Below are 27,166 nucleotides of genomic sequence, written 5' to 3'. Positions count from 1 at the left end.
CCACTGCTTGACATCTTTGGCCATTTTCCTTTCCATGCCAGCAGCAGATGTCACTGCTCGCAAGCGACTAATGGCAGCTCTGGGGACGGTGAAAAAATGGATGTGGGAGCATGTGAAAATGCTAACCAAGACAACCCAGTAAGAGGCAAAGATACAAGAACACTACAGTTTAAAAGCCTCTACTATACCACTTCCTTCTGGGAAGCCTATATTTTGTTCTGCAAAGTCTCTATTTTATCTGCACAGCATTAAGCCCTGTGTTTTCTGGCAAGGGCTGTACATAGCTCAGTTATAATGAATGAAATGAGCTGGTAACAGTTGGGTATTTATAGGCTCCGCAAGCTGGTGCTCCAAAAAATCTGAAAGCACTTAAAAGTGCCTTTGGCTGCAGAGCAATGTTGACAATCCCTACCAGCTTGTGGGGACATTCGGGAGGAGTCACGGCAGGAACAATGACCATGGAAGTATCCTGAGCTTTGTGCTGAGCGTCTTTCAGTCCAGTTTGTGGAGAGTGAAAAATGAGTTAAAACATTAAGATATGGAAAAACAAGATTGCACGTCCAAGATTACTGTGAATATGAATATACAAGCTAAGTTCTGCACGATTTTCTGTGGAAGAGATCACTCATAAGTAAAGACAAGGCAATGAGATCATTAGTTTGCTTAAGGTAATTGAGTTCAATATTGCTAGACATAAAATATAGTGGCTTATCATTAATGACACCAGAATAGTTTTGAGGAAACGAAATGTTTACCAGACGTAAAGGTGAATCTCTTCCTGCTTCCTTGAGACCTACACTCCAAAAAGGCAGCAGCCCAGGTCTCGACCTAGCAAACCAGCCGTCGGTATCACAGAGGTTTTGTAATTACAAACTGGTTCCTGCACCACGGCGTCAATGCAGCCCAGGGGACCAAGGTACAAGGCCTATGAACTTGCCCCTGTATGAACCTGAACAGAGTTGAAGGCTCCACCAAATCAGGTTGCAGGTTGCACCTGCTCCGCAGTCATGTGTTTCCCAGCTACCTACCTGCTGATCCGGGGCTTGCAAGACAGCAAGGTCTTTCTAGGAGAATAATGGCATTTTCTGTCTCCAGTATGAGATATTTCAGAACCAAAAAAACCCAAACGTATCCAACAAGAGATGCAAATTCTCATTATTTTGCTCAATACTGAGTGCTGGCTGGGCCAACAAAATCTATAGTGGAGTCTGAGATGAGAGTAGTCTCAAACAAAGGGAAGAGGGACAATGTACATAGAGGTGCTCTCTTCAGTATCCCGACTTCCCCTAATCAATGAGCGTTACAGTGCTGCAAGCAAAGGACAGATGGAAAAACTGAGAATGTAAGAAGTACTACTTACTACAGACGAAAGGTCCATGTTTACCATCCTCCTGTCATCCAAGTCGACTGGCTGGAGGCCTGCAACGTTGATCTGGACAGAAGAGGTTCTGTATACAAACCCCAGCAGCCAGTCGCCCCTAAGAGCAGAGCAGAGCAGAAGAAGAGCGTGAATAAATCCTGTTGCCAAACCAATGCAATATGTGACAACTCAGACCACAAGGAGAGCAGAAGGGCTGGGAAGCACAGCGATGTCTGGACCAAGACCTGCTGCAGCTTTGTCTGATGTAGGAATCCCAGCAGTTGCTGAACTCAGGGCAGGGTCCTGGGACACAGTAGTGTAAGTCCGAATTTAATCCTGATTCACGGGTGTAGTCTCATTATGTGCAGCAGGTTTAAAAATCTGACCCTTCTATTTATTTCTGTATTTGCTTAGAGATTACAATACATTCACATATTTAATCTTTTTAATGTACTACTAGGTAGAAGTTCTCCAGCCTGTAGACAGCTGTAAACGTGACGAGGCCTACAATACCAATGTTGCTGACATAAATATCGACTGTGAAGCTCCTCAGAGTGTTCCTGATTTATAGGTACTGTATAAATACATGGTTTCAATGACAGAACTAGGAAGAGTTTGTTCCCACTGTAAAGTATTGCCATAAGTCACTGTGACAGTTTCAGGGTAGACTATAGCATAATGAGAGAAGGCAATGCATCCTTTGGAAATACATAACCTCTTCTCCTGCGCTGAGCAACAGCATAAAATCTGGGCACCTAAACGCCACTAGGCTCTAAGGAGTAGATTTAAGTTTGATGCAAGTGGTATTTGTACTCTGTGATGGCAGCAGGTGAAATGCACCTGCACAGGTCGCCATTTCTGGCTGCTCCTGTCCACTCCAAAATGGTCTATGCTAGAAGTTGTAAGTCTACGCAGAGCGCTGCAAAATCTTTGCAACGCATCCACGCTACTCAGGCATGGGTTCTTTCAAAAGCTGAGAGAGTCTACCTAATTTGGTTAAGGTTTCCCACTAGGAATTTGTAACCCTGCTGTGAAATTGGATGGGACAGCTCTGACAGCTGGCTTTCACTCTCCATGTCCTTTCAGACTTCAAAGCCGAAGGAGACAAGCTACGCTGGACTGAAGCTCAACAAATTGGGCACGAATCTGATCTTGCAGGAATTCTATTCAGTGTAATTCATCTGACCTAAATAGAGTTACTCCTAAAGTGACAGAACGAGGCCACAGTTTGTATAAGCGAGATACCAGAGAAATCAGAATCAGGTGAGGTCTTACCACAAAATGTTTGTATAATGTTTCTCTCATACCTAACACCCTCACATAAATTCTCCACATCTCTCAGTTACCTCCTCTAGCTGCCCCTCATGCTAACTGAATAACCCTCAAATTCAGCATCTGAGGGCAAAGTAGAGAACCAGCATAGAGGAATATTTCCTGACAATCTCCTCACCTGCTTCTTCCTATTTGTAAGCAACAAGCTACAATTTCTACATCATTTTTCATTCAACATTCAAGACACGGGCTTGCCAAAGCAGAGACTAACCGAATTACTGCACACACAGAGGTACAAACACACATACTATTTTATTCCAACAGCACATGCAGGCTTTGAAACTATAACAAGATCTTTTTTTTTTCTTTGTATTATAGGAAATTAAGACACTGAGCTTTTTGCAGCGAAATTGGTTTTTGTATAATACAGGAAGGAACAATATTTGCCAGGGCAAATGCAACAATTTCTGTCATTTATTGTTCTATGCAACAATTGCTATCATTTATGGCTTCTTAGAGGAACACAGAAGCAATCCCAAGGAGGCAGCAATTGCTTTTTCCTTATGTCACATGAAGAAATACTGTAACTGGTGTGCACATCCAGCATCCGTAAAATCTCCTGTGACCCAAAAAGGGCAAAAGCAACAATTTTCAGCCTGACAGATGGGATTAATAATTTGTTGTTTTAATCTTGAATGCTTTTAATTCTTTTATTTAGTTCTTCTTTGTAAATTAATATACTATGTTAGATGCACAATAATAGAATACTTCCTCATCTTATAGGTATGTATGTAGGCATACATACGTATGTGTGTATGGAAAGTACCAACAGCATTTTCAACTGTCCTTGACCTGAGGGCTCATGGCTTTATAAGCTGTCTTGACTTGCAGTTACATCTTTGCTAATCTTCTTGCCTGGTTATTTCTCAATTTATTTTCCCATGCTCTTAGTGTTCCCTGCTTCATTCCTTTGTTTCAATTTCCCCTCTTCTAATTGTGCTGCTAAGCAGTGTTCTTGTCACAATGATCTTCCAATACACAGTCATTAGATTTGATACTGTCACTTGAATTCTTAATAGCTTTTATAAGATTGCTTCAGCTGTTTCATGCCTCTGAATCTCCCTCTTCTCACCCAGCAGCTCTCACAACTCTGCATAGCAGTTGTCTGCGCAGTTTTAAAAGGCTGATATTTCGTTTCAAGGTAACCTTTCTATTCTTTCACATCCTTAGTAAATTTGCTACAGCTATTCCAGCTATACCTCCTTTGTAAGTAAAATATCTTGTTCATGTGGACTATCTTGACCAGAACTGACTCTATATGCAAAAAAATCTTCAATTTGCTTGAGCTCCTTCCCTTCCATTGCTATTTTCACATCTTGTTCCCCATAAGTAGCCCCTAGTGAATTGTATCTCAAAGCTTTTATAGATTTTAATTCACAGTCTTTAACTGTCAGTGAACTTAACGGACGAATTTATAGTCCTTTACATGAAGCTGGGATTTAAAGGGGCCTTAGAATATGTCAAATTATGCACACAAACACACTGACGCAGCTTGAAGCTGCCAGGGTGATATAACACTGCCACCGCATGAACAGGACCTACATATTGAGCACCTCAGGCTTCCAGTGTAACTATGCATCGCAAACAGCCAAGAGCTGGAGACAGAACAGCCTTCAAGTGCCTCCTGAAGGCTGTCATCTCCAATTAATCTGAGGGAAGAGGCTCTGGCACTGCTGTCTCCGGCGCTACTGAATCAACGTACTCACCAGCTGAACAACTATTCACTTACAAAATGTTTAAAAGGGATGAATGTACAAAATCATTTCAAAGTGACGCTAGGATAATGAAACAGGGAACTGAGCATGTACAGACCTGCAATAACCGTTTATGATCCTGCCCGACACCACTTTTGTGATAGCTTTCCAGTACTTGGCTTCTCCTTCCACTGGAGCTCCCAGTAAGACCACATCTTCTATGATCCCTTGCGAGTCTATTAAGATGAAAACAGAACAGCTCAGATTTAGAAGACGGCTCAGAAAATATATCTTTACATGTACGTGAAGGAGGGGTATGTTCAGATGTGCACTACAGAAAAATCATCATTTCTGTGGTTTAAATTTTAAAGACAGAAACAATGGAAAGGAGGATCCTAAACAATATTTTGCATAAATGTTAAGTGTCCACAGTTCCAGCTGGAGTCAGTAAATGTGAAAATTAGAGATCCTGAGACAGAGAAAGGAACTAGGCTGATGGTAAGAGGGAGAAGTGGCCTGGCCTCTGTCTAGAAAGATGCCGTTCAAGCAGCAAACCTGTGGAAAGTTCTTTCCAAGACCTATTGATCTGGGTTTGCACAGAGCTGAACTATTATGCTTTGGAACAGGTGAAAGGGACTGACATTCCATAGTGAGTAAATGTTGTCATATATTAAGCACGATAAACTCTTCCCACAACCAGTCCTTAGAGCTGAGTTCGTGAAAAACATGACCTGTATATGCAACAGAAAACCTCCAAATTCTTCATATTGATTGGGAACTAGCAACAATGAAGGCATTTGCCAACACGAAGTAATAATCTATCAAACTGGTTTGATTTTCTTGAAGGGTACTTTAACCTGAAAGCCCAGGGCATGATTTGCTGAAAAGGAATGTTGACTTTTAAGCATAATAAATCTTCCTCTCTTATCAGACAGCTGCAGCTGGGGAATTTCAGTAGAAATAATGATTGAATGAGAAATATTGAGCAGCTCTGCTACTTTCCTAAATTCCTAACCAATATATTAATATCTATTCATAAATCTCCTTTGTAAAGAGAGATCAAGCACCTGATGCCATAGCAGTTAAATGAAATTCACAGCAGTGCATGTCTTGAGAGACTCATGGGCATAGCATGCCAAATCCATACTCTCCACCTGTGGGAGACCAGCACGTACAAGATGTGAGCTAAACCATTCTCAGGCTGGCATTCACAGTTTGTAAAATAATATGCTGAAGTTTACGGGGAAGTGAAAGCGAGAATGACTGCATACCACATCAAGTTATGACGGAAAGGTGCTGTCTGGCTAGGCTTTTTAAATGCAAATCAATTGGTTTCCTTTCCCTAATAGCAGTAAAAGACTTGGAGCTGCCTGCAGTGCCTGCATCTTTCTCTGCAGTGTAAATCCCAGCACCTGACAACAATCCAAAAGAGCTCTCGTGTTATTATTTGTTATTGCAAAGCAAATTTTGCACCAATCAAGAGAATAGCAAAGAGCAATTCAATTTTGTTAGTGTAATCTGTGAGCAATAAAGTCCTGTTCCCATAATCATGGGCAATGAAAAAGAAACCCAGAGCCTTGCAAACGGGGAGCTCGTTCCAACCAAGGTACTAAATTCCATGGCCACAGTGTGAGCCAACTGAATAAACAAACAGCTAATTCATCAGGATCCTGAACATTTAGGTAAAGTATTGGAAGCTTTTGTTTCTCCGGTCCTTTGTACAGCTTATTTCTTGCTCAGAACAAAAATGTTTAGCCTTGGCTGAAAAATACTCATTTTCTTCAAATGTTGACTGAGGGGGACAGAAACCTGAGAACAGATCACGGCCTACATATTTGCTGACACTCTAAAGAAGTTAAATGTATTTTACAGTTTGCAAGTCTTTTATATGATGAAGAACAATAAAGTCTGCACAGCCGGGGCAGGGGGGAAAGGGTAATTACTGATGGGCAAAAATCAAAAACTGATTAAGACAGAAAAGGTGTGGAAGATACACGCTGACCCAGAGGCCATAACCAGTCTTTGGGAGCTGGGCTTTGCTGTGTCTTTAGGGTACAACTCACTGGGCAAAGAGGAAAGCATCTCATCACGTTAGTCCTCACTGAAAAGAGAACAGGGGTGGAATTGAGCGCGCTCTGGGCATTGTACAGATGCAGTGCCAAGGACAGTGTTTCACGGCAGAGTTTGGCAGCAGTATTCCTGATACCTAACCACAGCAGAGACGATAACCCAGTGGTGATACTGGTCACACATGCAATTCTGTAGGACACTGTGATCAGTATTAGACACATATGTAATGTGTGATACTCCTATCAGGCGCAGTATGGCTCCAAGGTTCAGGTTCAGCCCATTACCAATTTTCATTAGCTTAACTTCTTATATACCAAAACACATGGGAATCATGATGAAGAAATCAGACCAATGATCTTCCCATGTAGTAACTTGTCTCAGACTTGTCTCTGTCTCATTACTACATCTTCTGCTATAATGTCATTTTCTGGAAACCTACTAAGCTCTGGTTTCCAAAGTAATTTGTGATGAAGTATCCCAAAAGTTATTTAATTGCTTTGCAGAAGAGTATTTTCTTTTAACAGAATTTGAGTTTCTGCCATGGTGTTTCACTGGATAATCCATGATTAGTTATTTGTTCTCAGAAACGCCACTGCCATCTGGATACAAAAGGCCCGCATGACTAGGCCTTGTATTTCTTTTGTGTGAGACATCCAAGTCCAAACCCAAATCAGTCTCAGATGTCCCAGGTCCCGGCTCTATTCCTTCTGTGGCTTGCGCTGGAATGTGCATGTGAAGAACGCCTTGGCAATCTGCGCTAAACATGCTGCTTTTCATCTCGCAAACAGCTCAGCTTTCATAATTCAATTAAGGAACTGAAAAATTAGTGTACAGTGGGGAGCTGCTATGATACATAATTACAATGCTTAAATTTCTTTAGAATGGCAGCCAACCTTAAAGACCCCTAATGATTTCCTTTCACGTATTACTTAGCTAGAGTCCCATGTTATTCCAGCAAGAGACTGCAGACCATTAAATAAAAGCCTGAAAATATCTCAGCCCCTGGCATTCTTAGGACACAAAAAGAGTAGATCTAGGGCCAGATTAGGATCTGGGTGCTGGCTTCAGTATAACTCCATTAGGATCATTCTGGATTTGATTAGATTTATTTTGAGAACAGAATTCCTGTATTTGAGGACTTCCATCTTAAACCAGAAGTGAAGTTCTGGTACACAGCTGTCAACAGAAAAAATGCTGACCTTCTCCATCCTCACTTGACTCTATTCCCACCTTCTTGGACTTCCTTGAACATTTTCCTTTATAAAGCTCCTTATTTATTAGTGACTCTTTGTGAGGCTAAATGGTTAATGAATTAAATTAGCTACATAGGGGGGAAGGCAGGCTGCACGCACACACTCACTACTGACTCAACTCCAAGATGCAATTTACATCAACTGATCATAATGATTTTATTCTTTTTCTAATTTAAAAATAGAATCTATTAATAAACAGAACCACAACGGGTAATAAATTGACAGATGGTTTTATACTTGACTTTGGGGAAAAATTACCATGAAAATAGCAGATGACAGTGGCATTTCAGTGACTTAAATGGAAGGGAGGACTCAGGGAATCAGCTACAATAGCTACAGAGAGCTTCCAATAAAGGCAAAGCATCCTCTGCCAAGATCACAGTGGCGCGTGGGCAGCTCACAGACTGATCTAGTTGTCGAATGTCACAAAATGTCAAGTTGTTGTTTACAGACTGGAGACCAAACTGACACACTGGAGCACCTCGAGTGAAGACAGCAGATTTAATCCACTGAACTGGTGGAAATGACAGTAGAATTTGGCTCCAAATGCATTTCAAAAAAAAATTTTTTTTAGGTTTCTGTCCTATCCTGAAAGACCCAAGCTCTGTTCCAGAAGAACTCCTCCTCTTGGAAGAAAAACTTCTCTACCAGCAGTAAGGAAAATAAAGGAGAAAAAGGTTAGAAGGTGAATTTTACCTTTTTCTCGAGCCATTTCCTGCAGGCAGAAGTAAATGACTCTTGCACCCAGACTGAAGCCAATCAGTGTGACAGGTCGCTTGCCCTAAGAAAGAAGGAAAGGAAGAAACGCCATCAAATACTGTTCTAGACCTAGACAGAGAGATTGGCCATAGGATCCCCAAGACCCTGATACACAAAGCACTTACGCTTGTTCATGATCTTTTAAACATTCGAGCAATTTGGTTGATTTCAGAGGGATTATGTATCCTTAAAGTTATGCACAGTTCAACATTCAGAATTCTGCATCTCTGAGTATTGTATTTTTTGATACTCAGAAAATCAATTGAAAGAATCCAATGATCAGAAGTTACAACAAAGTAGATGTTTCAAACAGAAACAAAACATTCACAATCATTGTTTTGAAATTTCCAAATGAAAGTCTAATTCATGGAACAAAATATTCCTAGAAATGTTTCAATAAACAGAAGAAGAAGCTGTAATACAAAAAGATTGACTACTTCTAGATTTAAAACTGAATGGCAGGAGCACTATGTGGCTGTTATAAAAAATGATGTGGGGTAAGCTTTTATTCTGAATAGCCTAATAAGATTTTCTGTAAGATCAAAGGGAGCCTAATCTCAACAACAATGAAAAATGGCCTTTGTATTAACCAGGGAGCAGGTGTGCGATGGACTCCTAGACATCACGCTAACTAGTTTTAGATGCTCCAGCACATTGGAATGTGTGTTTTCACAATAGCGAATGCTTAAAAGGCAGTAACAAATCCCCCCAAGCAAAACAAAGGGCTTGTGTGAAATAAAGTTTATTGCCTTTCCTGGGATTGTATTTTTATGAGAAATCAAGTTTGTACTCTGCTGTTTCACATTGTTATTTACGATACGCAGCTCTGGGGCCACGGCTCCCTTAGGGCTCCTCTATTATAGATACCGGGCTAACGTGCCTGTGAGACGAACACATGGCCAGCAGAAATCAGCCTCTCTCCATGCCAGTGATAGCCCAGCAAAAAATGGCAGGCTTTTGAGGGGCAGAAACGTCTTTTGCAAGCCTTCTCAGGGAGGCTTAATAACTTCTGTCACTTCTTTCAGGTACCAGCCCATTCCACTGCTGTGTAGGCAAAAACATGGCTCACGGTGCATTTGCTGCTGCAGACTCTTCTCTTACATTGTTTTGCTAGTGTCTCTTAATAATCTGTGAATATTTTTAACACTCTGTATCCTTTTTTCCTTTTCACCTATCTTTACTTTCTGTTCTCAAATTTCCACTAGGTGAGTTGGCCTGGCTGTTTTGTGACACGGTCAAGCCACTTGTCATGTATGACCTGGATCTCTTCTTCTTCACTTAGAAAAGCTTTAGGCTAAATAGAACAAATCTTAGCAGGAATTCTCTGATTCACTTGGGACTTCCTGTTTTTCCTCAACAAACCAAATACATGCTGGTCACCTGCATGCATCATTTTTTAATTTTTCAGTTTATTATTAATTTTCTTCTCCCTGGAAAGATACCATTTGATAATTAACTAGCATGACTATAAAACTTAACCTCTGTAAGCCAAATCCCTTCCAGACATTATTCCTGGATAATTACTAGCCAATTACCTGCTGTCGACTGAGCAGGATACGGGCTAGGTGTTTGCCTACTTCAACAGACCGATGGAGACACACTCCCCAGGGGTTGTCAATGACATTGGCAACAGTTAAAAGCGAAGTTGGCCAAGTCAAGGCCGTCACAATACCTGCAACACACAAAGCAAACACCACAGCACAGTCACAAATCTGGGCTGCTCTTAGGAAACTTCAAAAGCAAGACAGTTCACTGAAGTTAAAAGCTAAACCTCAGACCTTTTGTCATTTCCAGTTCTTCTTTCTCAAGAGCTGATCTGAGAAATGTTTTGCTAGACTAAAGATAAGAAAGAATCTGATGTTCTGATGCAGAGGCAAACAGACACTGTACATGAATGTAACCTGCATGTTTGAAAGGTTTATGTAAAGCAGTAAACCACAGTGTAATAACGTAGAGGAATAAACACAGTCACGCATGAAGGAAGGTGTTTCCAGCTGTAATTTTAAAAGAACGAGTCAATGACACAGAGGCACAGCAATCCAGGAAGGCAAATCTAAATTACAGGTGTGGCAGAGAAGGTTCTCAGGCCAATTCTGCAGGGCGGTGCCAATACTGCCAAGGGAGATGCCTTCTCAGAAATCTTCCTTGTTTAGGAAAGCTCCTTTTAACAGATACCAACAGTGAAACTGCACAAGAGCCACTCAAGCAGATCTGATACGACAGTGTTTCTTACCTGACAAGACAGTGAATTTTAGGGCTTCTTGAGCCATCATGTTCACAAAACCATTCAGCATGGAATCCAAGGCATTGCCAAGCTCCATCAAGTACTTGGATTCCCAGGCCAGACAATACTGCTCACTGGATTGCAACATGCTGCTCCATGGTGCTGTGAAGCTCCCTGAAAAAGGTTGCAAAGGTGGAGTTTGTGTTCAGAGAAAACGCAACAACAGCTGACTCCTGGCAAGATGAGTCCAACAAAGAATCAGAAAAGAACCGGCAGGACGCTGGAATATACTAATATACTGTGATAACAAGGAATCATATTTAAAACTACTGTGAAATGTAGACTCCACATTTCCACTGTTTTACAATAAATTTGGGCTTTGTAAATAATCATGCAGCTTTAGCTGGCAAAGAAAAGAGTCTTCAGTGTGGACAGGCTCAGACTTCATGACCCATTCAATTGCCTCAGAGACTGCCAAGACAAATGGACGTTAACACTAATTATGTCAGGTATTAAGGACATTCCTCCCATCCTCAGACATCAGGCCAAGTCCTGCAGCTCCATCTTCTCATATAGACCAAAGGAGGGCCTGTCCTGAGAAAGATGAAGTGCTGAGTGGCTGCATGGATCGAGTTCAGTGGGACCAGAAGCACAGAAAACATGTAAGTTCTTGGCAAAATCTATCGCAGAGCATCTTCCCAGCACTTCAGTTAGATGGGCAAGGACTGCAGTAATGGCCCTGTCTGAAAACAAAGAATCTGCATTTGCAGACCCAGACTGCAGTTATTTTTACTTTGCCATCTAGGCTTGTTAGCCACTTCAGTTTAATTTTTTCCCTCCAGGTGCTAATCAAAAGCAGTGCCTGGATGTTTGAGAGAGAATGGATAATTTCCACTGTGCAAGTCTAACTTTTAGCCGAAAGAACAATTTTTAAGACATACTCTCTCTCCAACTTGTAGTGTACCTTGTACTAAGTGGCCAGGTTAGTGGCAATGCTGTTAATGGCAGATGAACTCTGAAGGGCAGAGCAGAATTTTCATCTTAATTAACTAAAACCCTTCCTTCCTTCCCCAAACGATGTAGGGCAGGTTGAGGCAGCTGCTGACCAAAGTGGCATGAGAGAGCCCCATGCCAGATTGCACCACAATGTACTGTCAGATTTGTGAACATACAGATAGGCAGCTACTGGGAGCTCAAAAATCACAAGGTAGCGAATTCCATAAAAATCCTGTCCTCAGTCCCTCTGTTTAAGGTGTCATGCAAGTGTGTAAATAGACAGACACAGCTGTAAGGAGGAAAATGGATGACAATTCTAGCTTTGCTTTTTTAAACATTATAGCAGATTGCTAGTTATGGAAGAAGAATGTGTGTCTTTTGTAACTCCCTTTTAAGGGCAAACAGACACAAAAAGGTTCCTGAAGGGACACACTTGTCTTTGTAACAGTGCCTGGGAGCCCTCCAACCCCAAGGATTTGGACCCCTGGCAAGCAGACAATGAGAAAAGCCAAAGCGCATACTGCAAAGTGAAAATAACCTTACTCTGACAGTGAGCTGCAACCTAACAAGCAACAGGACAGAGACATCCTTCTGCATTAATGATATCCAGTGTTAATTATTATGCTTCTGAATAAATTGGCAGCTGTTCAGTCACGTTGCTGAACACATCAGCAGACAGTTGACATATTTTATATGACAAGCTATACTGGAAAATAAAACACCTTTCAAGGTTGCTGCTTGTAAGTTCACCTCCTGAGTGCTGTGCTTAACAGGATTTACTTGACAGAACTTTCTTGCCAATAAACCTCATTAGCTGGCAGATACTGAGAAAGAAAAAAGACTATTTTCTGTTAATTGCTGGAGAATAAACATAAGGTCTCAGAGATAGGTGAGACACTTTGTATTAGTGCTGGAAATCATCCACCCCAAACAGTCCTTTCCTAGCAAAACCATCCAGCATTTATTAACAGAAACAACCCTGCTGTGACTACTACCAATCCTACCATCACTACCAATTTACTGCCCTCTCTCTTTCCTCTGTTTTGATTGGGATTGCAGATTGGGTTACAAAGCTTTATGTTGAGAGTTGATCTGTTTTAGTTACCAGGCCATGCAAGTGTGGGGAAGACACGGTGCTACGAGAGCACAAACACTGCCTGGAGTGGAACACAGACATGGCTCTCCAGGCTTCTCTCAGTTTCTTTGTCTTGTTCTTACCATATTTGCCAGTGCACAGCCATCCAGTAATTGCTATGGTGATATGAAGCTGCTTTCCTTCAGTAAGTGGAAGGAATTCAAACTCTTCTATGGCTCCCACACGCCTCTTCATCTTGTATCCTACACACAGCACGGCAGAAACACGAGTCTCAGAAATCACACAGCAAGGACAGACTCTGCTAACAGTAGAAGTTCGTAAGAAATTACTTGGGTAATTTGGATAGGGTTTTCTTCCTTTCCAAAACCCTCAGCAAGTCCATGTGTTACTTAGAGCTTGGTATGGAGCCAACATGATCCTTCTGAGCTTGTGTGATCTGAGGGAATCCCAGCAGAAGGCTTTTTTGCTGCAGACCAGACATCAGCTGTAACAGCCGCTGCTCTCCATGGCAGCACCTTTCTGATCCAAAGCAGCAAGCTTTCATTTCCTTCATTAGCCATATACCAAATATTCTTTTCCTACTTGGTCATCAGGGGCTACACAGCATCTTAATCAGCATTGAAATAAAAATGTAATCTCACAGTTGTAAGATTACACCTCAAATTCCTTCCCTTGCTCTGCAGAGCTCAGTTAAGTCATTAGCTCTGCATTTGCAGACATGATCCTGTGCCTCAGTAGCTGAGAAATGTATGGTCACTCTCTTACCAGTAAGGCCAGCTCCAGCTGCTCCGAAAAGCGATGCCATGACAGCAATTCCAGCAGTCGAACCTAAAGCAGCTGCTCCAGCACTTCCAATGATAGTAGCAGCTCCCGCAGCAACCAGAGGGGCAGCAAGACCCCCTGTCAAGCCTGAAGATGCAACAAGTGATATCACCAATCTCTTGTCACTTACAAAAACCAGGCAGTCATTTCCTGGTGCTGTGTGAGCACTGCTAATGCTAGTGAGAGAGTACAAATGATGGTCTTTTTTGCATCACCAATAAAGGGGCTGAGACCCTCCCCAGGCCCTGAACCTCTGCACAGATTCTTTGACTTGACTTCAGTAAAAATGAAGAATAACTTACAAGGCAAAGGAAGAATGTGTCGTAGCCTGGGGTGAGCTATGCCCTATTTGCTTAGGAAACATTGATCTAGTCTCACACTATTTTGAATTTAGAGTTGAAGATCTGATCCTCTCATAACACAAGAGCAAAAGAGGAGAAAACATTTTTTTAAGGGTGATGCCCTCAGTTTAATACTTCCCCCAGCCAGTAAAGATACACTGGAAAAACTTTTCCACCTAATTCTTTCAGTTTTATTTTATTTTCCTGTGGCTGAAAATACTTTGCTTGGATTTGGGGTTTCTTTTCTTGGTGTTTTGTTGGTGGCGGTGGTGGTTGGTTGGTTGAAGTGGCTTTTTTGGATCATCTGAAGTGACATACTACCTTCAGCCTGGCAAAGAAAAGCAGTGAATGCTTTAAAATTAGAGCTTGGGCTAAAAGGTATGATGGCTCCTGTTGCTGAATGTGTAATTCAGACACCCCTCCCTCTGCCCCTAGTGCCGCACATGCAATTCAGGAGCAAGTCTCCAAAATGCCTCGGGCAGCCTCACCAATCACTGTTCCTCCCCCAACGGTTGCCAAACCGATCAGCAGGTATCTCTTCAGCTTTTGTCGCCTTTCCTTCTTTTTTCTTGATACTTCTGCAGTTCTGTGGGGGGATTAGAAGCACAAAAGCTGACGGAAAAGCCTGACGGATAACAGCGCTGCATCAGAATCTGCTTTTATTCTCCTCAGTGTAATTTCCCTACCGGGAACAGTAAAAAGTAACATGCAGGTGTCGACTGTGACAACACACTCAGATTTATGAGCACGGACATAAACCCACAGATTTAAATTGAAACGATTTAATTCCTGACAAAAGCCAACAGATGTTACTTACTTGGAAAACCCTTCCTAATAGGGCTGAAGCTTGTAAAAAAAGAAACAAGAAGTCAAAAGCATTTCAATAACTGTATACTGCCTAGGCGTCTTAAAAAAGCACAAGAAAGCTAAGTGGAAACGGAAAAGTGTTTGAAACAAAAGGGTATAGGGGTAATTTGTGATAACAAACAAAGAGTTGGAATTAAACTATTTTCCAACAACAGTGTTTATATTGAGCCGCTTTCTAATTGCACATCACAATATAACAATATAATAGGTATTAACACAGTCATTAGTTCATTTGTCTGTGTGCATTTAAGCTACATTTTAACAAGCTTATCAGAAACAGGTAAATAAACCTAAAAGGAAAAAATATCACTAACTAGACAGTACTTTTGACTTCTCTCCACTGTCTTTGGTTTCTCTCTTACAAGAAATACTTCCCACTCCAGAGGAAAGTGCGAGAAACAGAGCATACTGGAATACGTTGTTTACAGAGGAAGGTTCCTTCTAGCCTGCTTATGCAACGGTTAATCTGGGCCTTGAAACATGAGAATTTATCTTGCTTCCAAACTTGGATATTTTCCCTCTTAATCCTAGCCTAATTGTGGATTTTCATTATCCATATAATTGCCTAATCCTTCCCGGAACCCCCTAAGCGCACTGTAATTTTGATAAAGACAATTTTAGATGAGACCCAAACAATATGCAGCTTTGTAAAACACAGCAGGAGGAGTATGAAGCACAGTGGGTGAAATCCCTGCGTCACTGAAGTCAGTGGCAGAACTCCCACTGACTGGCATGGCACAGAGACTTTGTCTCCACAGAGATCCTCTGAAAAACATCGTGTATTACCTGCTGCAGCAGCAAACCTAGCTGTCTGCAGAGAACAACAGTGCTGCCTGCAATGGCTACCTCTTCAGCAATTTCTGTATAACCGTGTTCACTTTCTACAACCCCACGGTCAAAGCGGTATTTGGATATGCCCTACTTTGTGCATGCAGTCACCAACCTGAATGCCTGGAAGAAACTGCTGCTGGAGTTCTTTAAACCAGTGCTGCAGTCTGACTGTTAATACCTAAGTTGGCAATACCCAGCAATTTCTGTTCTACATAGTGGTTCATCAGCTTTTACAGTCAATGTGCTGCTGTCTCGGGCTGAAAATAATGACATCGAGAGAGCTGAAATATGGCTAACCTGGCTTTAGTTGCAATAATAAGCAATTTGAGTTGTGTGGGTAGAAAGATAGTTTGCAGCTAAAGCCTGCCTGAAGATGCAGTAAGTAAAACTACTGTCACGAGAACTTTTACCTGTCATTGCTTTCCTTCCGTAGCTGCTAGCAACTGCTTTTGACAGTTGCTTTCCTAATAGCTTCTGCATTACAATTATCCCTTGATTACCAGACTGTTTTTTATCCACTATGGTAATTAACTGCCTCTTCTGGTACTTCTCTACCCTCAGTGATCTTGGATATGCAGCTTCTTGCCTGAACCACAAATTATGTTCAGAGAGATTTTATAGGTGGAATAACAGGTCATTTGCCAATGATGAAAAGTGGCAGGAGTACACGTTAGCGAGCGACTGACGTCATGTTTTCCAGTTTCTTACAGAACCGTGTACAAAAGGGAGGTTCACACCTGCAAGTCACAACATGTCTGGTGCTAGTAAGATGGATTTAAGTGTTTGGAGCATTGTTCTATAGATGACCATACTGTACATTTAACCTTGCACATTCTGGGCCACAGGCCAACACACCCACAGCAGCAAAAGCAGGAGCAAAACCTTCTGTTAACAAATACCAGTAAAAAACACCTATGCAGAAGCTGCCAAAACCCTGTTTGGTTGTTACTGTTCCAAAACCTCTTGCAGCTGATGGTCAAAGCTGGAAGCATCCTAAGCAGATATTAATGTATTCCCCGCCCCAATAGTCCGTGAGGTCAAAGCCATCCTAAGCAGATATTAATGTATTCCCCGACCCAAAAGTCCGTGAGGTCAAAGTGGTGACAGGTTTATATTCCACTTCCTTTCCCCATTGACTCCTAACTTTAAACAAACAAAGGGTCATCGATTCCCCACAAATCTCAGCCTTGTTTTAGCACTGCAATAACAAATGTGTTCGCACTGCAGTCCTGGACGATTCTCACTGTAAACATATTTTTTCCCTTTTATCTAATAGGTATTTACTTCCACGGCTGCAACTTGGGCAAAGAACAAGATTGAAATCCATGGCTTTCGCCACACCAGATATGCACTGGGCTAGCTGCAACGTTTGAAAGCCACGCTTGTAAGTATGCAGCATAATTCTCCAGTCGCTCTTGCCATTATCAGGCACACTGCTATCTTTTTGGGTTGTGCTAGAGGAGTCCAGTTGATACAGAACTGGGTACTGGAGCAACATCTTTGCAGGTGACACCTCACCCTCAGCATCGGTGTTTTCCTGCACTAAGGGCCCAGGATTAAGCTTGTTTCCACAAGCCACAGCAAAACTGTCCCCATTAATACCAACCCTTGCTCCTGCATGCCAAATGGTGTCCTGTTTACCAGTCCATGATCTTTGAGATTATTTTCACTCTCCCTTTTTACAGTGCACTATAAAGGTAAGCTTTATTTAAATAAAGTTATAACTGAAAGATAACCATCACATGCTGAACCCCCTGGTAACGTCTGAACTGTACTGTATCAGGGACATTGATTAAAGCCTTTATTAGCACTCAGGTTAATATCATAACCTGTTTGCTGAGTTGACAGATAAAAATACTAAACGGTCCCTTGAAAGTCCACCTCGGACATGTTTACTGCCTTACATATTGCTAAACCTTCACACAATTCCTGCCTGATAAGTGGAATATAAAAACATTACCTTTCTTATAGATACCAACATTTTGGTTGGTGATTAAGAGAATTAATCTTATATTAATAACACAGAATTAGGAGTCAGGTTCGTAAGTATCTAAAGATGCAGATTGTTGCCCTCAAAATGTACCTTCAATAGGAGTTAGAAAACTGTCTCTTAAACAGGATACAGAGAAGGACAGATCCATAGAAAATGAGCAGCTTAGGATCTAATCCTGAAATTTGCAGGAACTTCATTCTGCAAGAGGCAGTTCTATCTGAAGAATATTGGGCCAAGAGATAAGAGACGCAAGATCTCTGTGATGTATTTAAGCATAATCTACAGTCTAGGAGAGGCAACTGGAACAAGGAAATGAGGCAGTTCCATGCGAAGTAGCCTTTACCAAAGTTTGCAAGGTTGGGTCTCAGCTCTGACTTTAAGAATGCTGAGCTTTCCTGCTTTTCAGTGCAGTTGAAGTGCGGTGAGGGCTCTGCAACCCTAATCAAGTCATAAATGATTACGCTAAGAGCCATGGGGGGAATGATCAGAGACTGGACTTAGGCACAAGTAATTACTGCTAAGCTTTGAAGCACCGGCAGTGTTTTTTCACCCCATAGTCAACCCAGATGTTCTTACTCTGACTCTTCCTCCTTTTGTTCCTTCAGGCTCTCAAGCAGAGATTCCTCCAGGACGTCCAGCTCCTCCAAGGGGATTCTCAGCAGCCAGTTGATGTGGCAGATCAACACCCTGGCTCGAGCATCGTAGTACCCTTAAACATAGGGAAGCCCAGGAAATCAATCAGTCTGCATTGCACCAGATGAAACAGCGAGTGGTGCACTCAGCTGTGCTAGAGGACCACATAACATACAAGCATAGCTCCTTCCCTCAGGCCCTCTTCACCTTCCATGTATTTGAAGACAACTCCTACTATCTAGAGAAAAGAGGGATAAATGGAAGATCCTTCTTCCCTGCAAACCTCATCCTGTGAACAGAGTCACTACACCAGGTAATTGCCTCTATGGCAGAAAAAGGATCTCAAATCCTTCGGTCTTCATCCTCTGTGATAGAGGCGTTTTGGCTCCGGACTGCATCTTTCTCAAAAGAGAAATGCTGCAGCAAGACCAGTCCTAACTGGAAATATCAAAAAAAAAAAAAAAAAAAAAGGGTAGCATGACACAGTACACCTCAACTATGCACCAATATACAATATCTTGTAAAAATGCACTTCCATACAAAACCTTTATATTCAATTCATCTTGTTGACAGCAGGAGGGACCCTGGAGTTTAAAACTACACACCGGCTCACCTAGCAGCATCACTGACAATTGTTTGCATTTATACTTCACTGCAGAAGATGCGGGAATGGACAGTGCACTCAGACAACATGTGATACGAGTAATGATTACTCCTGGGCTTATAAGCAGGTGTTCTTAAAGAAAAGACATTTTAAATGTAATAGATTTTAAATTATTTGTGCCAACTCTTGCTTTTTTAATGTGTTTCTCTCAGTAGCACCTGCTGCTTGCTGACGGTAGGCTTTTGTAAAGGGTTCTTGGTGCACTCCAGGATGAAAAATGCAATTGCTTTTCTAGGCATGGATGAAGACACCAGCAAGACCAACTACAAAGTATGTTTCTGATACCCGCTGCACGTAGATCAAATATGGCATTTGGCAATCTATTGAGTTTATTTATTTATTACCATCATTACCAAGATACCAAACTACTTCGGTAGGCTTTAATGACGTCACTTTTAAGATCTGTGCTTAGTTGAGAAATCAGGATAGTATTTATCTTCACTTCATCCCCAATATGTGCCACGTCTTGCAAGCCCAAGCAGGTGTTTTAACAAGTAGTTTTCTTGCTTCCTGTCTGCTAATACACAACTTAGCTTTTTACTTAGCCAGCTTGGCAGTAAGTCAGCAAGGCTTGAAAATATATTTCTTTTAAATTCCAGCTTAGCAAAATAAGCAGTTTTGCAATAACTGACTTGTCAATTTTCCATTAAAAATAAAGCAAGAACAAAAATGGTACTTTGTTCTGCAGTGAAACAGGCTAATCAGCAACCAGTGAGTTCTTTCCTGTGAGAACACGTTAAAACACAGAGATTTAAAAAATGCAAGTAGTGATATAAAACAGGCTTCTTTTAGAAATGAACATTTTGTTCAGTAGGCAGTCTTTAATTCATTAATTTTATCAGACTAATTCATGTTATGGATTGTAAACCAGAAAATTGTTTTATGCATAATATAATATACGAGTAAAATCACATTTATTTATAATAGGTTTCACAGGACACTCTGGAATTTATTCCCTGAATATTTTTTTTTTCTTTTTAGGCAACAAGCGATCTGCAGAAAATTTGCTAGGTTGAGATTTTCATAACAGCTTTACTGCCTTTCTAAAGGAAGAGGTCGCCTGCTCCCTTGGAACACTGGAGAAAAAACACCTCACTCTAGGTATTTCAGTTCAGAACTTTTCTACCATCACGTATATTTGCATGCCAATGCACGGCATGTGAAGGTAAGGAGGTGAACAGTTGTTCAATTTTGAACAGGTATTATTAATTATTCCTAATATAATAGTTGCTTTTCCTGTAGTGGACACAGGGAGAGAGCGTGCTGCTTTTGCTATAAAGGAAGCTAAGACAAAAGAAGATGGTACCTTGAGCTTTTTGAGCATTTTAAAGTATCGGATGTAAATGCATCTACATTATTCTTACAAAGAACAAATGCTAGGTAAACTTACCATCTCTAAGAGAGAAGGATAGAAGATCCTAAAAAGAAAAAAGTATATTCAAGTTAAAACTGATGACATATGCCCAGAGGTCTCAAAATGGAGGCATAAAAACTCATTGGACTATGATCTAATTACTGCAGCATGTCAGTTCATAAACATGGGAAGCCAGCGAGCTACAATTCAGTAGGGCAGCACAGAGCAAAGCCAGATGTTTCCAGTACAAAATTCTCCGTATGCAGGTGAAAATGGCTGGACAGAAGTAGATAAGCGCAGGATAGGAAGGCAGTGCCTGCTTGGTATACGGTGAGGCATCCCATATTTTTTGTTATTAGCGATCCTGTTGCAATTCAAAGCACCACGATTACACCATACTTCAAAGTTTGGAGAAACAGGGCTCTAATCCTCCTACCACTCTAATGCCTTCCGCTCGCTATGTAGTCATATATACTCGTATTTTCAACATGAGTAACAGGTTTGAATGCTACTCTAATGGACTAGTGGCCCCTATTTTCTTTGGCATTCTGGGAATTCATAGCTCTAGGCGGTAAGGCTGAACTAGCATGAAGTTCTTTTGTACTTGAGATTAAGTACTCAAAAATAGAAAACTCAGAATTTATGGCCATCTGTCAAGTTTGAGGGACTTGACTTCTGTGTGGCTCTTCATCGTAAAAAAAATCGGAAAAACAGATCAATCCAATAGATGGTTTCTATGGACAAATCCATGAAAAAAGAGGCCAGTGGTTTTACTACTCTTTTCTCCTCTTTTATTGTCACTGGATAAATTTTAAGTTCTTTATGTAACTACAACACTAAGCATTAGCTCAGTCTCGCTACTTCCCTCTCCTACACACAAATAAAGCACAGCTGAATTTTACAGGGAATCCTTCAGCCCTTTGGGAACACAAAAAATGCAGCCAAAGATGTAGCATGCTGCCAAAGAGTTTATGATTATTAGTCCCATAAGCTCCTAAGCAAAATTTCTATCGTAAAAATGTCTCTAATCTTTTCCCTTCTGCATGAGAAGTGTAGAAAGGAGAACAAGTCTTCCTTAACCAACTCCCACTAGAAGAGGGGCAAGTAGATATTATCGAGGCAAAAGTAAGTGCCTGGACTCTGAATATCATTTTAGCATGAGAAGCATCTGCTATTTCATAAAGGAGAAGAGAGCTGTTGCATAGGACTAGGGAAACCAAAGGATTAGGGCAGCTGAACTCCCACCTGTGGGTGCTTTTTCACAAGGTATAGCCCCAAAACCTTCGCTCCACTGCTGCCTAATGTTTTCACACACACACCTCTACTGCTGAATATCTGGGTGGCTGTTCCCATCCACAAAGAAGCCTTCTTTTGCTTGCCTGTCCTGCAAATTCTAATGGGATAAGCATTTCCAGAAGGTATCTGTTGGGCTGAGCTCTGCCCAAAGCTCCTTCATCCTGCATCCCAATGGCCAGAGCGCTCACCCAAGAAAAGAGAGCCCTGGTTTGCTATCTCCAATGTGCGAATAACCCTTTTAATTTAAGTTAGTCACTGAATCCGGTTTCCTCTGTTCCCCCAATCACCACGTTGCAGAAAAAAAAGGCTTCTTTTTAGGTCCGGCCACGATTAGTATTCTGTGCGTGCACACACGCTGCAGCTGTTCCCCAGGCTGGTTGGTAGGGTGTGGGAATTGGAAACACTAATCCCTATAGGCAGAGGGAGGAATGTAACTCGGGTTTCCCAGAGCCTGAGTGCTGTAACTACCCAAGTATTAGATACATGGGCACCATCACCTCCTCCCTGGCTGCAGTTTTGTGAGGAAGGGTTGGCACAGAGGTGTCAAAGCCCAGCAGAAGGCCCAGGGCTGGCAGTCCCAAGCAGAAAGCTGACCAAGCAAAGAGCCTGAAGTCTAGAATAAGGTGAAGCTTGTGACCTTGTTGCCATAATTTTCCAACAGGCTTGTGGTTTGTGCAGAGCCCATTTGTAGGCAATAAATTCTCCCTCTGTATTGCAAAGGGAGCCGTGGGTCTTGACTCAGGTCCTGTACGATGTGCCCAGCATCATCTGTGGCACCTAATATCACATAATCTCCTTTAAAAATCTGGTCTAAGCATTTATATACATGTATTTCAAAAGGTGAGGGGTGGATACAGGTAATCAGTTGATAAACTGGAACTACTGCTTTTACTGCATCTGTGCCAATTAGCATTCTCAAGTATTTCTAATTGGTTTAGGCTTTGCACGTACTGCTGTGCAGTCATCTGGAATCCAATCAGCATTGATTAGATTAGTTCACAAGTAGTTTGTTTTCCTCCTCTAAGCAGCAGTTATTATATTTCAGTCTTATTTTGAAGTTGGTGTTTTGGATCTCCCTGTGAACTCTATGCAGATGACCACCTATATGATTGAGAAACCTTACAAAGAAAGGGAATCCATCTTTATTCAGAGTCTTTGCCAGCTTTTTATGAATTGCTGCAAGGTCAAAACCCATTTCCTCAACAAGAGAGAGAGCATCCAATCCACATCCCAGTGGATATGTGTAAAAAAACACAGGAAAATGGGCATTCTAACTATGTTAAGAGCAAAAAAAATTATTCATACTAAGAACTTTCAACATTTTCTCACCTACCATCACTTCTTCGCTCTTTTTGTTGCACTGCCTTCTCATACTGCACCCACAGCCTGTGTGTTATGACTACTGTCCTTAAAGGATTCAGTTAACCAACATTTGCCTATATTAGTCATCTGCAATGAATGCAAACAAAGGTAAAAATCCATAATCCTCAAATTTTCATTGAGCTCACCTCTAATCTCCTGACCTCATATATCATTCCTTTAGCACCACTGAGATGGAGGGCATTAAAAAACGCAGGCACTAGTGCTGACAGGACCCTGCCACTGAACACATTAAGCGATTAAAGTGTGTACTTGTTAAATAAACAGTAAGCGTTGCGTCAGTAGCAGCTGAATACAAAGAAGCAAGAGCACTATAAAGCAACATATCAAGAATTCACAAAGCTTTGTCCCTGTCGTGGTTTAACCCTAGCCAGCAACTAAACAGCACACAGCCGCTCGTTCCCTCCCCCCTCCTCTGGTGGGATGGGGGAGAGAATTGGGAGAGTAAAGGTGAGAAAACTTGTGGGTTGAGATAAGAACAGTTTAATAATTGAAATAAACTAAAATGGTAATAATAATAATGATGATAATAATAATAATGAAAGAATATACAAAGCAAGTGATGCACAATCCATCACCCACCGATGCCCAGCCAGTCTCCGAGCAGCGATTGCTGACCCCCAGCCAACTCCCCCAGCTTATATACTGAGCATGACATCATATGGTATGGAATACCCCTTTGGCCAGTTGGGTCAGCTGTCCTGGCTATGCTCCCTCCCAGCTTCTTCTGCACCTGGCAGAGCATGGGAAGTTGAAAAGTCCTTGATTATATCAGCACTACTTAGCAACAACTAAAACATCAGTGTGTTATCAACATTATTCTCATGCTAAATCCAAAACACAGCACTATACCAGCTACTAGGAAGAAAAATAACCCTATCCCAGCCGAATCCAGGACAGTCCCATAGCTTGTTTATTTTCAGGTAAGAAGGAAAAAGCTCATCTCAGCTTGATACACTCGAGTTTCCCACAGGCCAGTATGCTTTCCCAAAGACACCTTGCAAGCCTCTGCTGCTTTGCTCTACGAAAGTCTTTAATTCTGTCTTTCCTTTGACAAAATCAATCACCTTGCCCATATACATGATTGCATAAGGTATTGATGTTGTGGCATTAGACTGATAGCTATTCCTGATCTTTGCTTTCAACTAATCAAAAAATTGTTATCTTCGGCTTCTGTATTCCATCTGCATCCAGGTGATAAGTGCTTCAGTTCTCTGGCTCAGAGCAAAATACCGCACGCTCCCACTGATCCAGAGCCACTTTTGTAAAAGCACAAGGAGCCCTTATGCAGCATAAGCTCAGAGCAAGCAGAAGTTAAATTTCACCAAAATTTCACCCTTAATAAACTCAGCAGCAACGCAGGAAAACTTGCCTAATTCTAGAGAATCCATCCTGAAGCAGAGAGGGAAACAACCTGGGAAATACCAAGCCATCTAGATGCAGAAAGAACTGAGTGGATTTATTGATTTTGAGCAAACAACATCAAAACAGCTGCTCTTATTTTAGAAGATCTGTCCTAACTTATTAATTAAGCTTAAAATTCTTTGTCACTGTATTTACGCTGTTATAGGACTTTGGGCATTGTAACATTTGAATGTTTGGAGCAGATCCTCTGAGGCCTTTTATGGACTGACTAGAGGACACGAAAGATGGCTGAGATAATGGGAGCTGGCCATGATGACCAAGAAAGTTCAATCCTATCATATCTTTACTTGCGCAGTCTTGTTCTCGCATCTGCTGTTCTCTCGAGCCATTGCTAAAGGTGAGTGCATGATAACTATTACTCAGTATCAGAGGTCTGTCTGCACGCAGGATGCCTCGCTATTTCCTTGTGTGCAGTATACAGCGGAGGGTGCAAGGTGACAGTGGCCACGTTATGCCTGGCATCAGCAGCAGCCTACTGTGCTCTTCGCCCCGCACATAATGAGGCTGGGCGAGGAGATACCTTCCCCAGCTGAGCCTCTGCAGCAAAGGTGAACGCCACTGAAATACTTCAACTCTTTTATCTTTATGTCAGCTTTTACATCAAAACATTGCGGAGTAGTCCCAGTCTCACTAATACTTTCTCAGCGAAAGAAAATAAAGTCACAATAGCTTATTTCCTTCTAGCCAAAGCTGACTCTGGGAAAAAGACTCTGAGAATTGTGCTATTTGGAGTATGTATGTAGAGGTGCTTTGTATTACCTCTTCGTGAAGGGTATAGTGAAAGGGCTTTGAAACAAATGAAAATCAGGCCTATCGGGTTCAGTGTTTCACCAAAATCTGTAGAATGCACTTACGAATCAAAACCACTGCAATAATACAGTCGAAGTAAAAAGTTTGACAGTTCTCTGTTCTGTAGAGTGGAAGCATCGAAGACACAAAATGTTAATTCAACAGACAGTAACTGTGCCTCATGTTCATCATTACCACAAGCTGTTAATGGATAGAGGGACTGCCAGTCGCCCACACAGCTGCTCAGAAATATATGCGTATCAGAAATACTGACTTTACTTCCTTGCCTGTACAAACAGAACTTCAGTTGCAAACAGACACGTATGCCAAATCTCTTTTGCAAACACAAACAAGGGCGAGAGAAGCATATGAACTTACTTGGGTAATGACAACTGGATTTTCTTTCAAGATGGGATCCTTCAACAAAATCTGGGCAAAAGTTTCTGTGCCCTCACCTCCTAAGCCGCTAGCAAATGCTGTCATGGCAGGTAAGACAGCTTCGGGCAAGTCCAGCCATTTCACAAAGCCCTCAATGAATTCTGTCCTGAAGGAGCTGTAAGGCAACAGTAGCAGTTAAGGCTCCGTAACTGGGGATTTTTGCAAACTTTGAGCGGTCCCTGCTTTCAAATGTTGATCTGTCGCTGTTCACACAAAATTCAAAGCGTAGTAAGAAGTCAGCAGAAGGTGAGTTGCTACACAAGCTGGCTAAACAAACAAGCCAGCAATCTGAATGGAGCTAAACCTTTCTTCAGTACATACTTTGAAGTCTGCACTATTAAGGGATGCAATTTGTGCTGAAGTATAAAAGTCTTAAAGGCGTAAGAGAGAAAGCCAATACAATTAAGAAAACACCTCATGTCAAAAGGATCTTCCACTCCCCCAACTTCAGAAGACCGCACACAGAGTCTGATACCAGCTCTGTCCGAGCTGCTACCCAAAAGCCACCTCCTTTGCTCACCCCTTGCTGCCCTGTGTGGTACCTTTGCTCTTTTTCAGGGAACAGCCATGCTAGGGATGTCCCACAAAGTGCCGCATAAGCAAATCTTCCCGGTTCACCCAGCTGCTGGCCCAGAAGCACACACGGTTCTTTGTCGCCTGCCTGTTCAGCCCCGCCAGGCTGTTTCGAAGCCCAACCTTTCCACTTCTCTTCTGCAGCCATTTTTACCTGCAAGTTCAAAGAGGAAAAAGCAGAAGAAAAGAAAAAAACAGTTGGAAACCAGGAAGCAAAGAGACAAATTGCCTTTGCTTTTTCACTGTCACACTTGCTGTCGGTATTAAGTCAAGTCTGTCAAGGTCCAGCTTGTGTATCCCCCCACATGGTGCTGTGACGAAAGAAGACAACAGGAGCCTTTCTGCTCACCGATTCTCAAAAGTTTTGCACAAAATGGGCTGACAATACTTCACACAGCCAAAGGAGAAATCTCCTTCAAGATGGAAAGAGACTGGGCTCCGTTCAGGCATATCAATCACATGTTTACTGCAAAAATAATGTCTAAAATAAAAGCTCTGCCCCTGGTGCAGGGACCAGTACAGCTGCCTGGGAAATAATTTGCCTCTCTCATCCTCAACCCAAATTGCTCCTCTGTTTATTTTGCTGACGGCATTAAGAAAGTTGAGTCCAGCTGCAGCCTCTGATGAGAAGGACTTTTAATGCGTCCCATGGACATTGTTATGCTTTGCTTGTAACATTCTCTCCTCTATACAACCTGCCACTGCTTTTTCCCTAAACATAAGATCCCTGGACCTTGAGCTGTGCCAAATACTATTTTTTAGAGCGCAGACATGCACGCTTCCAACTGAACGGCTTACAACTGCTCCCTGGGAGCTCCCCTAATTATACAAGCAGCTAACCGAGATGACTGAAATCAGGCAGACGGGACAACAGCTCATTTCACAATTCAACGTGGGTAACAATCTGCTCCACAGCTCGCTTACATCACCTGAAATTTCTACTGACTTCATCAAGATTCAGTCAGTTTCCAAGGGG

General features: G+C 41.9%; 1 protein-coding gene across 1 annotated transcript; it reads right to left on the bottom strand.

Moving 5' to 3' along the window:
- Window positions 1-1,360: 1,360 nt before the first annotated feature.
- Window positions 1,361-26,338, bottom strand: TMCO4 (transmembrane and coiled-coil domains 4; the record flags this gene model as incomplete). The annotated part of the gene is made up of 12 exons (XM_009573144.1): window positions 26,160-26,338; window positions 25,558-25,732; window positions 20,326-20,353; window positions 18,215-18,347; window positions 14,436-14,533; window positions 13,550-13,693; window positions 12,907-13,026; window positions 10,702-10,866; window positions 10,004-10,140; window positions 8,406-8,490; window positions 4,505-4,622; window positions 1,361-1,478 (listed from the first exon to the last, which is right to left on the bottom strand). Coding segments are annotated over exons 1-12 (1,500 nt in total), but the record flags the coding sequence as incomplete, so codon positions are not given.
- Between the last annotated feature and the right edge of the window lie 828 nt (window positions 26,339-27,166).

Source organism: Fulmarus glacialis, unplaced genomic scaffold (genome assembly GCF_000690835.1).
Source record: "Fulmarus glacialis isolate BGI_N327 unplaced genomic scaffold, ASM69083v1 scaffold37022, whole genome shotgun sequence".
NCBI lineage: Eukaryota > Metazoa > Chordata > Aves > Procellariiformes > Procellariidae > Fulmarus > Fulmarus glacialis.
Note: the sequence above shows the minus strand (reverse complement) of the source record. Positions and strands in the feature narration are given on the sequence as shown.